At 40.5% G+C, this 18525-nt stretch overlaps 1 protein-coding gene across 1 annotated transcript; it reads left to right on the forward strand.

The window, feature by feature from the left end:
* Nucleotides 1-1185: 1185 nt before the first annotated feature.
* On the forward strand, nt 1186-4816 carry LOC105006699 (extracellular calcium-sensing receptor-like). The gene is made up of 6 exons (XM_029117173.2): nt 1186-1322; nt 1431-1719; nt 1836-2648; nt 2772-2999; nt 3184-3307; nt 3900-4816. Exons 1-6 carry the CDS (start codon nt 1219-1221, stop codon nt 4814-4816), a joined length of 2475 nt encoding a protein of 824 aa, XP_028973006.2. The 5' UTR covers nt 1186-1218.
* Nucleotides 4817-18525: the final 13709 nt, after the last annotated feature.

Below are 18525 nucleotides of genomic sequence, written 5' to 3' on the forward strand. Positions count from 1 at the left end.
GAGAACGTGTCATCCATAATTCCCAAAAATAATCAAACATTTCGATTAATCAGTCCAAGGGACAGTTTTCCACTTCACCTCTTTGCAATTATACATTGAGAAATGCTATTCTTGAATTGTTGCACTTTTTGCCCACACACTATTTTACAGAGTGGTGAACCCCTTCCCTTCTTTACTTCTGAAAGACTCATCTTCTCTGGGATGATTTCTTACACCTGTTACTAACCTGTTAACCAAATTAGTTGTGAGATGTTCCATCACATTCTTTTATTTTTTTGTATTACACAACTTTTCCAGTCTTTTGGTGCCCCTGTCCCAGCTTTTTTGGAACATGTTGCAGCCATTAAATTCCAAGGGGGCATATATTTTACAAGGAACAATAAATATTTTCAATTTCAACATTTGATATGTTGTCTTTGTACTAAAAGGAAACATTGTATTGAACATATGGTTTCAATGATTTGCACATCTTTACATTCTGTTTTATTTCCATTTTTCACACCGTCCCAACTTTTTTGGAAACAGGGTTCTAATATAGCACACAGATTTTTTTCAGTGGCAGATTTTGGCAACATTATTTGACTAAAGATAATCACTAACAGCTATTTTCATGGGCTGGGTAACAATGACATGCTCTGATTGGCTGGCAAGTGTTTATATTTTGAGGATATTTAGCCTGCAACGACTTTAGGAATGACCTGGTGATCAGTCTAAACAAACTCCCTGCAGTGCATACATACCTAAACATTTAAACAGTTCTAATAATATCCCAGATTAAATCTAATCTGATTAAGTTAAGATATTGACACATAATTTCAATTAAATGTGCTGACAATAACTTTAAATTAAGTTAATAACTCTAGTGACAGGTCTAGTTCAAAATTGTAGCCATTTTCCCAACAGCCTTTGTATGTCCCTATTAACAACCTCATCATGAACCCACGGCATGTTTTTGGTTTCTTGGTTTTGTGTCATTGGGTCTCCTGAGACCTTCCTCCTCCAGGAGCCATGCCAGGGTAGCTAACCCAGCTACAGGGCCCAGACAGAAGGTATATATTGGCTGGGGCTTGGGCTGAGGAGCCTGAGAGCCTCCGTGGCAGCACAGAGTAAAAAGCGATGCAACCACTGGAGCTGGTCCTGCTTGTCCTGCTGGCAGGGAGGGAGATGGGAGAGCCTGTATGCAGGCTACAAGGATGGTCAGAGTTGCCAGAGTTGGCCATGGATGGTGATCTCATAATCGGAGGCATCTTCTCGTTCCACACGGACCAAGATAGGGTTATAGACACATTTCAGACCATCCCCAAAATTCAGAGATGCATTAAGTGGGTAAATTCATGTTCTCTTTAATATGATGTTTAAAATTACATTTCAGATTGTTTTCTTAAGAGTCTGTAGTGTGCTAAGTCATCACTGACTATCAAACTGTTTAGTTTTAATTTCAGAGAATTCCAGTTTGCTCAAACGATGATCTTCGCAATTGAGGAGATCAACAGAAACAGTGAAATTCTTCCTGGCATTATGCTCGGATATAAAATCTACAATGTCTGTGGCACTATGTATATATTGAGAGCTGCCATGGCTCTAGTCAGCGGACAAAAGAGCTTGATCGATGAAAACAAATGCACTAAATCTGAGACTGTCCAGGCTATCCTTGGGCACTCTGGATCAACACCCACGATTGGATTCACACAGATTGTTGGGAGATTCCAAATACCAGTGGTAAGAAAAAAATATTTAGCAAAAATCAAATGTTACCTTTTTTTCCAAACATATATATTTTTTATTATTAAATATTGTTTTGCTAATGTCCATCTCTCTTTTATAACCTAAAACAGATCAGCCACTTTGCCACCTGCGCTTGTTTGAGTAATAGAAAGGAGTTTCCCTCTTTCTTTAGAACCATCCCAAGCGACTTCTACCAGAGCAGAGCCCTAGCTAAGTTGGTAAAACACTTTGGCTGGAGCTGGGTGGGGGCTATATGCAGTGATAATGACTATGGGAACAATGGCCTAGCGGCATTCATGCTAGCTGCAAAGGAGGAAGGAGTGTGCATCGAATACTCTGCTGCATTTGAGCAAACAGGTCCACGACGTCAGCTTCTCAAGATAGTGGAGATGATTAAACAGTCCAATTCAAAGGTCATCATTGCCTTTATGACCCACAGAGAGATCAAGGTTCTGGTCAGTGAACTGCATGTGGAAAACATAACAGGGCTGCAGTGGGTTGGCAGTGATGCCTGGATCACGGATCCTTCTCTTACCGCCAGTCAGGGACACAGTGCCCTGGTAGGATCCATCGGCTTTACAGTGAGCAGGGCTGACATTCCTGGGCTGATGGAACATCTGAGGGATGTCCACCCGTCTCATTTCCCCAACAGCATGTTTCTCAATGATTTCTGGGAGATGGTATTCGACTGCTCTCTCAACACGACTGCAGAACCAAAGGGAAAGCCATGCAACGGTTCTGAGAGTTTGAGGGACGTGCAGAATACATTCACGGATTTGTCTGAGTTGAGATTCACCAATAACGTGTATAAGTCTGTGTATGCTGTGGCTCACGCCCTTGACAACCTGTTGACGTGTGAGAGTAGCCAGGGAACCTTTGTTAATGGGAGCTGTGCTCAACCCACCGACATACAGCCATGGCAGGTAAACAAAGACCAGTAAAATTTCAGGTTTCATACCTGACAATCATATAAAATGGCAATTTTGGTGAGAGTTCATGTGTTTTTTGAAACATAACTGTTTTCTTATTTCCCTGACAATGAAAAGGTTTTACATTACCTCCAAACAGTGAACTTCACCACCAAGCAGGGGGAGAGAGTGTTTTTCGATGGTAATGGAGACCCACCTGCGAGATACGAGCTGGTTAATTTACAAAGTCCTAAACCAGGCACGATGGACGGAGTCACCATCGGTATCTACGACGCCTCACTCCCTGAAAGCCGCCAGCTTACTATACATAACATCAGTATTGTTTGGGGTGGAGATAGTGAAACGGTAAAGCTCTTATATCTATTCATTTCCTAGTGTATACAAAACCACGCACATGAAAACCACCTACATGATTAGAAGTCAAAGAAAATTTTGTCTGACTATATTGAAATTATTTCATACTATCTTTGCAGCCCACAGTCCAACCAATTTCTGGGGTTGTTTTCTGTATGTGTTTTCTGTTTAACAGCTGCCTGTTTCAGTGTGCAGTGAGAGCTGTCCCCCAGGCACTCGTAAGGCAGTGCAGACAGGGAAGCCTGTCTGCTGTTATGACTGTGTAGCGTGCCCTGCAGGGGAGATCAGCAACAAAACAGGTGACAAATAAACACACAGAACAGGGCTCCCTAAATAGCCACTCAAATAAATAGGTTCCAATGACACTCCTAAAACCTTTTTGAATCATGTCACGTTTCAGAAATAGCTCTTAGCCAAGTGAGTCCAACGGGCAATCTGGCAATTTCCTGGAATGTAAACACCTGTTGTACATTGTGTGTTCATGCTGCAAATTTCTTGTTGATGCCACTGGATTTGTCAAGTTCATCCACATCTGTTGATGTCTGTGTGATGAACAGTTTCTGAGAGACAAAAAAAGAATCCAAATAGACTTGGGACAGTTTTTTTTTTTACAAAGTCTAAGCTGCAAACAACATCACATAGTATAATATTTTTTGTTTCATGGTGCCAACAAGAAAAGCATGAGTATTTATGAAAAGTCACACATTTTCTTCCATGATAGAAGATCACTTCTCTAACGGCACGACATAGTATTTATAATACAGTATCAATGTTACTATCAACTTAAAACTCCATACAGTTTTCACTCATTGATTGCATTGTCATGGTCAGAACCGGCTAATAAAAGTTTGTACTGTATACTCTGACAGTTGTGTTTTCATCCAACTACAGACTCCATTGACTGTATGATGTGCCCGCTGGAATACTGGTCCAATGAACACAGAGACACCTGTCTTCTGAAAAAAGTGGAATTCTTATCGTATGATGAAATCATGGTCAAACTCCTAGCCTTGTTTTCGTTGCTAGGGGTGTTCCTTACCATAATGACATCAGTCCTTTTCTTCTATCATAGAGATACCCCAATCGTCCGGGCCAACAACTCAGAGCTGAGTTTCCTGCTCCTCTTCTCCTTGACTCTGTGTTTTCTGTGTTCTCTTACTTTCATTGGCCGGCCCTCTGAGTGGTCCTGTATGTTGCGCCACACAGCATTTGGAATCACCTTTGTCCTCTGTATCTCTTGTGTTCTGGGGAAAACACTAGTGGTGTTGATGGCCTTCAGGGCTACACTTCCAGGCAGTAATGTCATGAAATGGTTCGGACCTCCACTGCAGAGATTCAGTGTTCTAGCATTTACTCTCATACAAGTCCTGATCTGTGTTATTTGGTTGACAATCTCTCCTCCATTCCCATACAAGAATATGTTGCACTATAAAGAAAAGATCATTCTCGAGTGTAATGTGGGTTCACCTTTTGGTTTCTGGGCTGTGGTGGGGTATATAGGACTCCTGGCTCTCTTGTGCTTTGTGTTGGCTTTTCTGTCTAGGAAGCTACCTGATAATTTCAACGAGGCCAAATTCATCACCTTCAGCATGCTGATCTTCTGTGCAGTCTGGATCACCTTTATCCCTGCTTATGTCAGCTCTCCTGGGAAGTTCACTGTAGCTGTAGAGATATTCGCTATTTTGGCCTCCAGTTTTGGTTTACTTTTTTGTATTTTTGCTCCTAAATGTTTTATTATATTACTGAGGCCAGAGCAGAACACCAAGAAACGTATTATGGATAAAACGTACGTTAATAAACTTCATTAATTAAAAAAGGTTGTCTTACTGATTGATAGATGTCAAATGAAACTGTGAGGACAAGAGTTGCTGTGTGAACAATATTATTTCACTAGGGTGCTCTACTGTTGTGTGTATTGAATAATTTAATAAAATGTTATTGATTATTACCTTTTGTCAGTCAACAGAAACTTGGAAAAAAAACATTAAGATGGACAGGCAATATACTTTGATGTATGCATCAATAAAATACAAACACTGTCTGTTAAATAAATATGTCACTCTCACATCTGACACCAAACTTCTTCACATATGAGAACATCTTCACCTGACTGATGGAGGGCAGCTTGTCCAGCAGAATCTCAAATACAGGAAGGTATCTGATCGAGAATTTGCTGGGGTTGCCTACACATATTAATGGCATTATTTAGCTGTCCAACTCACATCTGAGTGTTTTCTGAGAGTTTGAATACTAAATAGATACACAGTGTATGGTATGGAGCAAATAATAAAATAAATAAGTGGTGTTTTTCCCGTCCCAAAATAACGACAGTTATTTCAGTCCATACTCTAGATCACCAACCCCCTCAAAGAAACTTGTGTCATTGGGAAAGGAATTAATAAATATAAATGTAATAGATAACCATGCTGCTTGTATATCACTTTTGAGAGAGCACACATCCATTTTGGCCATTTCTTCTCCAAGGTGTGTTCCTGCATCCTCCTAATGTATAAAAAGATATGTGTTTAAGCAGTGACAGGAGGCACATCCTATTACATTGCAAAATGAATGCAAGGAAGTGTACAAGTACAGTTTGTTTTGGAAAAAGGGTGAAGTATTGGGACACAACTAACACATTAATATTACTTAATATTATGCTGCCTATGATAAACTAGACACAATCCACAATGATTCTGGCACCTCCACTTCCTACCTAAACGAGTAATTGTAGGCTTAATTAATAGGGACTATCTAGGCCACTGTTATTTGTTATAGATAAACTCACTGAGGATGAGATACATGTGGTATGTGAACACATCTTCCACAGCTGTCTGTCACCACTCTCCTCCACTCCTGTTTAGGTCATCTGGACCTCCTAAACAGACAGACAATAGAACCCTGTTCCAACTGTTACAAGGCACAAAACAATTTACCATACCTTCTGGTGTCCTCCTTGTTATAAATGTAGCTAGCTCAGCTAGCCAGTTCCACTGGGCTGGTTGGCTAGCTACTAACTATTGAACATTTTTGTATCCAAAATGAAAAAATCCTCAAATATAAACAATTATTAGGCAAATATATCCAAGCTAGGTTATTTAGTCAACATACTGTTGAGCTTATTTCACGTGCGTCCACTCAAACATGGTTCCATGCATGATAGCCTGTCTACCTATGTAGCAAGCCTATGACGTAAACTGACTGGAGCTGTTGATGTTGCCCAGTCTGGTTGAACAATGGAGATGCATTTAAAGGAACATTTGTAGAAAGAACGATGAATATTCAAGGATCCAGTAATTACACTCAAAATAAACAGAAGAACTGAACAACACTGGAAAAGGGAGAAGACATGCTGAATTGCACAGTGATAATACAACAGCTTTGCAGTAAAACTACACAGTGTAAAAGTGTTAATACAGGGGCATTTTACAATTGAGTTGCGCATAAATAACAGTGTCAGGAATGTATAGTGAATACAAGAGCGTAACATATTAGCTGCTGTTTGGTATTGTTGCCAGATTCTTGAGTGGTTGTTGCGGTCTTCATTGTCTATTGATTTGTGGAACTTTCCTTAAAGTTTCCATTATTTCAGCATATACAAACAAACAATTAATGGAAACTAGGATTCTCTTACCTAGTGTTGCCATTTCCAGTTACAACACTTTCCTAGCAGTTACCTACTCATTTCTGCAGAAACATGCTCACTATTGATGTGTAGTTACCATGTTGTTACCCAGTTATATCCTCTTTGTTTATCTAGTTATTACCTAATTATTTCCATCCTGTAAATAAAATGCTTCCAAGTAGGGTAGTGGTTAGAGATGCAAACTGAAAGATTAGCTGAGGATAAGCTGGCTACAAGCATTTAGCAAAATGGAAAATTCCGCCAAGGTAGGAAATTCACAACAAATGATGTCCTGTTCACAGCTTTTTTTTAATTGCAGTATTTATCACTCGAATGTGAACTATGAAGACTTAGTCCTTTATCTGTAAATTATTTTTAATAGGTGATCCATCTGTACTTAAGTAATGATGCCGGGACAGTTGTGTTGCACACCTGTCATAGCGGAAAAGGCAGCCTGCACTACTTTGGTCGTGCCTAGGGGGAAGGGATAAAACTTTTATTATACATTATACCTGAAATTAAATAGTTTACGGTTATATTGCGAATGTTTCTGGTGGATTTTCAAAGCATGGATCCGTGCATGTGTGACCAGGTTGGGCTAATCTATTTTTCCTATCGACAACGCCACCTAGAATTAACAAGAGCTCTAGGAACTCAACCAAAAGTTACAATAACTTCTCATCAGACTACAAACTATGCTCAGGTTCGTTTGGAGGGAGGAGCAGTATATAAAGTATTCCAAAGGCGAAGCTATACTTTAATCAATATTTTATTTCACCACAACTTCAATAGGTATTTACATTAACAATAAGTTACATTACAATACTTAAAACATCGAGCAATAAAATATATATATGAAAAACCAGATCTATGCAAATGTCCCAGTCCCTGAGATGCAGCGTACACCGGCGACCAGCCGAGCAATCCGCTTCTTTCCACCGGAGTTCGGCCTTCGTCTAACTGGCAGGAAAGGGCTAAACCGGAAAACAAAGGAAGACAATGTGCCAGTCTGGTGTTCTTTTAACTAGGCTCAAAACGGTCACTCCAGAGGAGTATACCACGTCTGTCATCCACGACCAGGATCCTACATACAGGACAACCGCTCTCCGTATACCCAAACAACAAAGCGCAACAATCTCTCCACGTTAGCGTACTCACACTCTGTCCGGGTCACAGGCAGTAGTAGCCATTCCCCGGGGTGCGCACGTCTAGCCTTATGGGTATACGGGATCCTGCGTGGATCCTCTGGCTCGTAGATCTTGTGTCTCGCGTAGTAATTTCTTCCACCGCTTCAAGCTGTCTCCGGTAGTCTTCTACTCCTCTCCTTCTCGGTGTCCGGTCTTTATTTCCTGTTCTTATTCTACAGTCCAATCAATAGCCTCATTGTACAGGTCGAAGTTCACGGGTTGTTAACCAATTAACGAATAGAAAAATAACACAAAAGCACTACAACCAAAACACCAATCACAACACTAAACCACACACAATATCCAAATCAAAATCACAGTAGATCAAGTCACAAACATAATCAAAATACATGCACAATTAATATCCAACCCGTGACACATGCATTTTGGGTCGGGATAGACAAACACATTTGCTGGCTACAACATACAGTAGTTACATTATAGTAAGCCTTAACTAAAACTGTACACGGTTATATTGCGCCTGTTACTGACATGGTTAAGTTCCTCTTCAGTCTTGCCAGAAATTCCTGGATTCTTATGATTATTCCTAGGAAGTTAGTAGATACTAGTAAGCCTATTACTGGCTAATAAGCTGTTAAAATGGCCAGTGTCAAATGCCACAGTTCATAGACGCTATGGTGGAGGTAAACTTAATAAGAAACGTTAGTCAGTTTAACATAATCCTCAATGGAGTCTAGCGACTGCTGAAACTTATAATTCTGTGGCGTAGTGGTTAAAGACAGTGCTTCTCATGTGGAGTTTGAATCTATTGAGAGCAACAACATCTATTAATTATTTCTGGTAGATTAATTTATTTATTTATTCATTATCTTATTAGAAGGGACTTGTACTCTGTATGTTTGATCAATTACACATATGCTGACAGACTTGTCTCCCTCTCTGTCTTCAAGTCATAAGGCCAGTTTCTTGTGTTCAGGGGCAGTGATGAATGGAATGTCGGCTGAGCAGGGCCTTGGCTCCTTTTAGCAATTCTGTTATCTGTACTGTTGGAAGAGAATATAAGCTTGGAACTTGAAATGCATAATCAGAACAATCTGACATGATGTTACCCTGCTGGTCTCTGTACTCGTTCTCTGTCAATGTCATGATGCTTGTTCCCGTGGTGCCACATAATTAAACTTGAAATAATCAACTGTTATACCAGACTCCGAGAAGTTCTTATTTTTATAAATCGTGAACATTTTCCACCTTCCACAATTTGGCACCCCAGATGGGACTGAACTGTACGCATCATAAATAGGTAAGCGAAACCGACTTGACAAAATTCACAATAAGTTCATATCATATGTTTTGAGTTGACTTGTTTGCACCAGAGCCAGGAGTGAAGAAGTCAGATTTATTACATATAAAATAACAGTTGATTATTGATGGTACATGTTTTATTGTTGTTGCACTGAATTGATGTTATGTACTAAAAGAAAAATATAGAAAATCCTTCAATAAGAAGTTGAAAGAACAAAAAAAGAGATGTAACGTACTGCTGTGATAAATAATTGTTCATTAAAGAACTACTAAACAGTATAGTATAACCAATGCGAGGTTCCCAAGATCTGTTCCATGTGAGGGAATAAATAATTTGGCACTCCCGAGATCACATTCACATCTAAAAGTGAGGGAGCTATTTGACCAGTTATCAACTGCCACTGGGGGTTAGAGTCCTCCAGCAGAGGTGGTTAGATGTATCTAATCCCCTTGCGGGCGATTAGACAGGTGTGTGACGCAACCTAATTGGGACACATTACTCCCCTTGGTGGGTTGCAATAGCCGTGGTTGACGAATCCTGATGTGCCAAGCCAAGGCTGGTAAAAAAAAAAAAGAACTAAATTACTAATTCAAATTAGATTATCCAAGAAACCCCATGTTGAGGATACCCAAGAAAGTTTAGGTGAGGGGCCATATACAAGAAACCCCATGTTGAGGACACCCAAGAAAGTTTAGGTGAGGGGCCATATACAAGAAACCACATGTTGAGGATACCCAAGAAAGTTTAGGTGAGGGGCCATATACAAGAAACCCCATGTTGAGGACACCCAATAACGTTAGGTTTGGGAACTAAAAATCTCTACACTGTTGACAGAAGGGTGTGAGCGAGCGAGCAAATAATTTGTGTGTGTGTGTGCGGTTGGAGACTGCGTGTGTGTGAGTATGAGAATGTGTGCTCAATGAAACAAATGATTGGGTTGCATTCCTTATTATCGCACCACCACACTTGTTATTTATTTTGGTATGTGTTCTGTTGAAAATTATAGCAAAAGGTGTATGTGGCTAACATTATGAATATAAACCATTAGGGCCTGTAATGGTAATGGTATAGCCGGACATTTAAATTATGTCACGGCTCTCTATTCTTCTTTGGCACCACCTGGTGGCTATTTGAAGGAGGTTCAGCATAGACGATAAAATACATTGAATATAATGGTGTGCAAAAAATTTGAGCATGCGTTATATTTTGCAAAGTTTTCTGTAATCTTCAAATAAACACCAGAGTGGCAATTTCCATACTTACACCATATGTGCTGGTTAATTCTCACACAGGCACAGATCACTTAAATTTTTCATATGGTTTGTTTTAACATATTTAACACACTTAAACATATTTTGGGTTTTATGAGAAATGAAGGAAAAAGTTTCTTTTTTGGGGTGTTTAAAAAAAAATAATGGTCCAAGCCTGTATAGTCTTTGTCACTAGCTCTCTTGTCTAGGTCATTTCACTTAACAAAACATTTAACAGGGTAGAAGTGGTACCAGGTCCATACATTTAACTCTCCTGGTACACGTATGACTCTAGAGAGACTTTATAGAAGCTATTACTTGCTAGAAGCTTACATCTTGCTATTATCAAATGCCCCACGCATAAAGGTGGTAACGACAGGGGGTCTTTAGGTAACTCCATGGCAGACAAAGCGGCGTAGGAGGCTGCTCAGATGCCTGTTATTGCTGCTGTAACTTGTTCTGCTACTAAACATGTCAATCGGTGTCCTCATTACACTGTTGACCATATCCATCACCTGCAGACCTCTGTCGCTGAGGCAGACAAACAAACTTGGGTGACAGCCGGCTGTGCAGCTGGTACCGACGGGATCTTTAGACACCTGTCCGGTAAACCCATTGCACAAGTCTCACTTCTGCCCAGTCTTTCCCAATGGCTCATAGAGTGCGCCGCACGGAAAAGGGGGGAATGATAGCTAGCATAGGTAATCTTTGGTTTGCTCCAGGACTTCGAAAAGCATGTCAAAAATTTGAAGGGAATGCACAATCGAAGGTACGCAACAAACAGAAAACAGGCCCTGTAAAACAAGGTAAAACACCCACACCACATGGTCCATTTGTACATTTACAAATATAATTTATTGAAATGACAGAGGTCTGGAGACAAACGCTATTTCTTGGTAATAATAGACATATTTCCAAGTTGGGTGGAAGCTTTTCCGACACAAAATAATGATGCAAAGACTGTTTTGAAATGTTTAATGCGAGATGTCTTACCTAGTTTTGATTACTTTCGTAACCCCAGTTCTATGAGTGGAGTGTCGCCCATAGGGGCTTCGCTCCTATTGGTTTACCCCTCTGCCAATAGGCAGGCACAAAAAATTTTAATATTCAAATCGCACCTCTCATGGCCATCTGCCCCCATGGCTATAAAAGAGGTTGTCACACCCCAATCTGTCTCCCGACATACCTTTCTTCACGAGAAAAGCAGTCAGTGACAGGTCAGGGCATGAACCCTGTGGGCGATGCTCCACTCATAGAACTGGGGTTACAAAAGTAAACATCGTTCTATATCGTGAAGCTTTGCCCCATAGGGGCTTCACTCCTATTGGTTTAGGGCAAAGCGAGCGAGCCCAAGATGTACTCCCTGCCAGTCACCCACCTCACCAAAGAGATACGTTTTTTTTCCTAGCCACTGAAATTCAACACTACTGTTGTTTGCTCCTTGGGGTTTAAGGCCGCGTGTCTCTGTAAAGCACATTGTAACAACTCAGCGCACAAGTAGATGCTCAAGCACACACAATGGGAGCGTCACACACAAAAGCGCAGATGGACCCATGTCAAATACGGCGTCCCAGTAGCTCAACGGACCCAACTCACACCCCAGACTCAGCCACACTGAGCACAGAATGAGCCAACGTGCCTGTGGCCATGTCACGCAAATAAAACCAGACAAACGGTGACGGTGTCCCCCAAGACGCGGCAGCAAAAATGTCCTCCAGCCCCACGCCCCTAAACAAAGCATCTGAGACCGACACTCCATGCTCAGGCCTGGAACCAGGGAGGACGCCAGCGCTGTTTCCAGGGGCGGGATGCCCCTGCTCAGCATCTCCAACCGCCCCTCAACCGTAGTGAAGGCGAGGTGAGACTTCACAGTCCCCCGGGTCATGAAAGGTGCCCCCCACGCCTCCTCTGCGTACTTGCGCAGGGAGGGGACCGCGTCCAGCGGGCAGACTCAAACAGATCAACCCCGTCCTCCGGCACGGGCACCGGCATGGGGATGCGCAGGAGCCGGGCAGCAGCAGAGATGGCAGCAAAGAAGTCCTCCTTCACTACCGGGGGGTCGACACCCCTGTCCTTGGGGGGTGCGACATCCTCCTCCGAAGATGAATAGCTGGAACAACACTGCACCCGCTCAGCCGAGCGGGGGAGAACAGTTCCCGAGGCGGGCGGAGCCAAAACCGGGCCGGTCTCCTCAGCCTCCGACCCCGACTCCTGAAAGGAGTCCTCCTCAGAGAGGAGAGAGAGGACGTGGGCGAGGGGGACCTCCTCGGCGAATTATGCAAGCCTTTCCATCCACACAGGTGGCACCATCACGAGCATGCAGTGGTCCAAGACACGCAAAGCACAGTGTGTGGGCGTCCACCGCTGGGTCTAACTCGCTACACCGGCAGGCTGACAGAGACGTCAATGGCCGGGGTGCCGCAACAGAAGAAGTCGCTCCAGCAACTTCTTTAAACAATACTGCTATAGTCTACAGAGAATGTTAAAATGAGCTATATCCAGAAATACACTATATGGCCAAAAGAATGTGGACACCCCTACTAATTATTGAGTTCAGGTGTCCCAGCCACACTCTTTTCTCACAGGTGCATAAAATCCAGCACACAGCCATGAAATCTCAATATACAAATATTGTCAGTACAGTGGGTTGTACTGAAGAGCTCAGTGACTTTAAACGTCATAGGATGCCACAAGTCAGTTTGTGAAACAACTAAATCTGCCCCGGTCAACAGTAAGCGCTATAATTGTGAAGTGGAAGCGTGTATAGGAGCAGCAACAACCCATTAACACAATGCAAAGAAGACCATTATCCCAATAACAAAATATTTATTTGAATAATGTGTTTAATTTTTGCAAATTAGGGTATTATTCTAAAAGTGTCTTTAATGTATTTGAATCCCTCCATAATACAAGACTAAATAACAGGGGTTGTATTTTACTCTGAGCCGGACTCTCTTGCCACCATCTCTTCGATTGGGAGCCATGGTGCCTGAATGGAGCAGCAAAACAAAGGGTCCTATTACGCCAAATACTTTAAATCGGACAAGTTTATTGTGAGGACTGTAATGCTTTTAGACAAAATGAACTGCTACCTGTAGCTTTTTTGCCTGGGCGGGTGCATGCTTTAGCGTCTCAGCTATTTGAAATTCGACATCCCTCTCCACTAGCCCCGTCTTGCACCTCATGGTCGCTTCTATAATGTATGGATATTAATTTAAGTAAAATACTTTGTCACACAAGGGAACATTTCAATTGATTTCATTCAACAACAAAAACATTCCTGGACAAGTTAAGGGTGTCAGTATACAAACATTTGGATTTTACTGGCTTTTCAAAAAAATAATTTTACTGTGTTATTTATGTCATTCAACTGTGTTAAATAAATTGTCCAGGAAATCACCTAAAATATGTATTATTGCATATTTATTGCAAAATAACTATTAAATTGAACTCACGTTTGATGACGTGTAAATTGTTGTGTTACATAGTGCCATCTTCCCCTTCTTTCCCTGAAGGCTGATCTGGCTCCATACTGTTTTGGAGGCTATTCCCCACATGATGCGCCGCACACACTCCCCAGAAGTAGCACCATCAATGAGCCTGAAATGGCGAAGTCTGCAAAACAAACAAATTGAAACAGGATGTTATTAAAGAAATACAAACAGCTTGTACTTCTTTAAACTGTATTCCCGTTGCTGGGTACATTATCAAGGCACACTATTGGAAATGTATTGGAAATAATTATGTGCCTGGTGATAAAGATGGAGTTGAAATCCAGGCTGTACGCACCAATCTCTTTCTAAAATCTGCCTGGTTCTAGCCTGATTTCTTCTCAACAGAAGAAGCATCTCCGTTTGGTTTTCAACAAGAGTCTGAAGGAGAGTCTGTAGGGTGAAATTAAGAAAAAGTATAGATAGAAAAGTAAATTATTACCCCCACACAAGTTTTTATTTTAGATATTTCGTAACCCTGCCATAAACTAAGTTCTGCAATGTGTGTTAATGAACCATAGTGTATTGGAGGAGGGAGATCAGATTCTTCATATTGAACCATATGGCCTGTATGCCATATGGCCAAAACATTAAAGGGGTTCCTAGGTTAATAACATTTGCATTGTCTTTTACCAATTGAATTATCTTGGTCATATATGTAAAAAGCCACAGTATTTGGAAAACAAGGCAATAAAAAATGTGGACAATAATTTGTTATAATACCATTTATCTTCCATAAATCTGGAGACAAGGAGCTACATCATTGTTCTACCTTTGCGGATACAGCTTGTGTGAAGTCTGTGTTTAGAAATATAAGGAGACAAAAAATTAATTTTAACTTGGTACTAATAGATTTGGAAAAAACCCTTGCAATATTAGTTGTTTCTGTATGATTGTATTAGTATTACCAAAAATAACCTGTTGAGATTTAATTAAGAACTAGAATTAACCAGTGAAAAATACTTTTTTTTATTTATCTCTTTATTTAACTAAAAAATACCATTGGATGACATAAAATTGCATAAAGCTCGAGATAGGACTTCAAAAAAAAATATGAGGAGAACAACCATAAGTTGCCTCTTGTGCCAGAGGGAGAGTTGATCGGCAGGTGACAGACACTGTGGGTCCACCATTGCTTGCAAACAAAAATATACAGTTGCCTCCAGCAGTGTTTTACTCTGTACTCCCCCATTTTGGAATAATATGCAAACCATCCTTCTATATAGTTGTTCAGAGTATTTAATGTACAAGAAATTAAATTATCATATATAAGAACCAAAAAAGACCTAATGACCATTAAGTCTTGACATTGCATAAAACATGAGGAGGACACAAGAGTAAATGTACTGTAATCATGTTGTCCAGTTCATGAAAGGGCGTGGAATGGTGTGGGTTGGCATCAGACAGTCCATCATGTCTGTGAACCCAAAAGCAAGGAAAAACAGAATCACAAATGAAATTCAAACTGCAAGTAGCATTTTGCAGGTTTCAGGAAAAACTAGCAAGGTGGCACCCAACTCCACAGCTGCATAAAATATTGCATATATGGTGCCTCCTTTTCACTATTATCCTCATGTGGCAAAATGGAATTTACCACAAATGTGTTGCACTTGTAGGTGCAACTAGTGCTACTGGTGCAACACATTTTCCCAGTTGTTTAGGAAGCAGGTACTTAACTGTGTTGTTGACTCACCTAGCTCTTCTAAAATGTATGCACTTACTGTAAGCTCTGGATAAGAGTGTCTGCTAAATGACTAAAATGTAAAATGTGCATTGAAGCTGTTTGGCAGCCCGTGGTGGTCCAACACCTTATGGAGTCACTTAATCTTGGTTTGTCGTTTTATTTGTCATTTCTGACTATATATATATACACTCACCTAAAGGATTATTAGGAACACCATACTGATACTGTGTTTGACCCCCTTTAGCCTTCAGAACTGCCTTAATTCTACGTGGCATTGATTCAACAAGGTGCCGAAAGCATTCTTTTGAAATGTTGGCCCATATTGATAGGACAGCATCTTGCAGTTGATGGAGATTTGTGGGATGCACATCCAGGGCATGAAGCTCACGTTCCACCACATCCCAAAGATACTCTATTGGGATGAGATCTGGTGACTGTGGGGGCCATTTCAGTACAGTGAACTCATTGTCATGTTCAAGAAACCAATTTGAAATGATTCGAGCTTTGTGACATGGTGCATTATCCTGCTGGAAGTACCTTTCAGAGTCAAAGTCAAAGTTGCTCTTCTATCAGCTTGAATCAGTCGGCCCATTCTCCTTTGACCTCTAGCATCAACAAGGCATTTTCGCCCACAGGACTGCTGCATACTGGATGTTTTTCCCTTTTCACACCATTCTTTGTAAACCCTAGAAATGGTTGTGCGTGAAAATCCCAGTAACTGAGCAGATTGTGAAATACTCAGACTGGCCCGTCTGGCACCAACAACCATGCCACGCTCAAAATTGCTTAAATCACCTTTCTTTCCCATTCTGACATTCAATTTGGAGTTCAGGAGATTGTCTTGACCAGGACCACACCCCTAAATCCATTGAAGCAACTGCCATGTGATTGGTTGATTAGATAATTGCATTAATGAGAAATTGAATAGGTGTTCCTAATAATCCTTTAGGTAAGTGTATAGTTAAAACATTAAAATTGCTGGTGCTTCTGTTCTGCTAGTGTAGCAAAATAACAATTCCACTCTTTTCTATAGTTGGTTTAACAACTAACAATTAACAAAACAACAAAAAGAACAGAAGAACGATTTTCAATTTCCCATTACTGTTCCAATTACTCATCATCAGTTAAGATAGTTTGCTTATGTTGAAGTATCACTCTCAAAGAGCAGTGCATAAAAAATTCTCAGTTCATCAACCAGATCTCTCTCTTGTCTATGCCATTTGATTGAACAAAACATTTAACAGGGTAGAAGTGGTACCAGGTCCATTCGTTTAACTCTCCTGGTACACGTATGACTCTATAGAGACTTTATAGAAGCTATAACTTGCTAGAAGCTTACATCTTGCTATTATCAAATGCCCCACGCATAAAGGTGGTAACGACAGGGTGTCTTTAGGTAACTCCATGGCAAACAAAGCGGCGCAGGAGGCTGCACCAGTCTCACTTCTGCTCAGTCTTTCCGAATGGCTCATAAATTGTGCCATACGGGAAAAGGGGGAATGATAGCTAGCATAGGTAAACTTCCGTTTGTACATTTACAAATAGAATTTAATGAGATGACGGTCATCTGGGGTTGCTTTCCCATTCCAATTGGAGAACTCTGTTTACACAAAATTGCAGGACTGGCAATTTCTAAATGATGAGCTCATCTAGATTAAGAAACTTGACCAAGACTCGCTTTAAGTTAGAATCAACTGGCCAATGTTAAATGTATTGTCTTTGTGTATGTACATTTAAATGTTGTGTGTTTGTTTTTATGTCCAAATGTTACAAATTGCCCGCTTAACAAAACTAACAACTAACTGCAAACCTGTTTATTTGTGCTATTTGTTCTGTATGTCTGGATGATTGGTGATTTACAAGTTAATGACATCAATGATAGAAATAGAGAAAGAAAATGTGTGCTACATTCACAATTACATTTGTAAAATGGTTATTCCCAATTTAGGCTAAATATTCTCTACATTCTCTATGAGAAAAATCTATGAATAAATAAACATGGTTATGGTAGGCTATACTGACAGTAAGCTGGATGTTTAGATTGACTTATTCTATGATTAAAAATGCTTCATTACAAACATAGGCTTAAACTAATTAGGAAGGGTTTTCTGTATGTGTTTACAAATCTAGACATGCAGACCCAATGTTAAACCCAACGTCCTCACAAATGCTTTTAGGTTCAATTATTTGGAGACATGACATAAAACATACTTAGATCTTGGAGTTGTAGTAACAATGTATTTCTCCCCTCAGTGTCGAGAGAGGGGTGTCCACATGACAGGTTTGATTGGTCAGTATGTGGGTGAAAATGTGGGAGAAGAACTAAAATATAGAAGAATGAGGAGGAGTAAGAGTTACAGGTCTGAAGCACTTGTGAGAAATTTGTGGTATCTGTTTGGGTGATAGGATAATGTATAAAGCATGATAAAGTGACTCATTTAGCAGTTTCTAATATTTTGATTGACAAGCTAGTCAGGAGAACATTGTTGTGTCTTTTTATTTTGTTCCTAAATGACCCAGTCTGATTCAGAAAGTGTTGTTGTTTATTTGTTTAGGAGCCTATCTTACAGAAGTCACATGTTTGAATCATGATTTTAATTTGTTTTAATGGAGTTAGTCTATTTTGCATTTATAACATTTCATATTACACATCTACAGTTAAATGACCAAAGAGATAAAATGGGGAGAGGAAGACATACGTTTGATTAAGAAACAACTGAAACAAGATTGATGTTTAAAGGAGTTAGCTAATACACAACTCTCTGTTGTAGTTGGGATTCTAACTTTGTGTTGTGCGAGATTCCATCTTTGTTTCTCACAATGTAGGAGTCCTGAATCACTGATACACCTTGTCCAATGAAGGGGTACCTCACACTTGTGGTCCAGATCATTCCAGGGCCAAACCAAGCCCAAACCTATGAGAGACTGACTTGGGTTCAGAGTAAGATTATTGGACACTGATGGTTCCAGATTCACCACAGCCAAGGAGAGGTGGGTGACAGACTATGCCATATACAAC

Source organism: Esox lucius, chromosome 1 (genome assembly GCF_011004845.1).
Source record: "Esox lucius isolate fEsoLuc1 chromosome 1, fEsoLuc1.pri, whole genome shotgun sequence".
In the NCBI taxonomy this organism is placed as follows: Eukaryota; Metazoa; Chordata; class Actinopteri; order Esociformes; family Esocidae; genus Esox; species Esox lucius.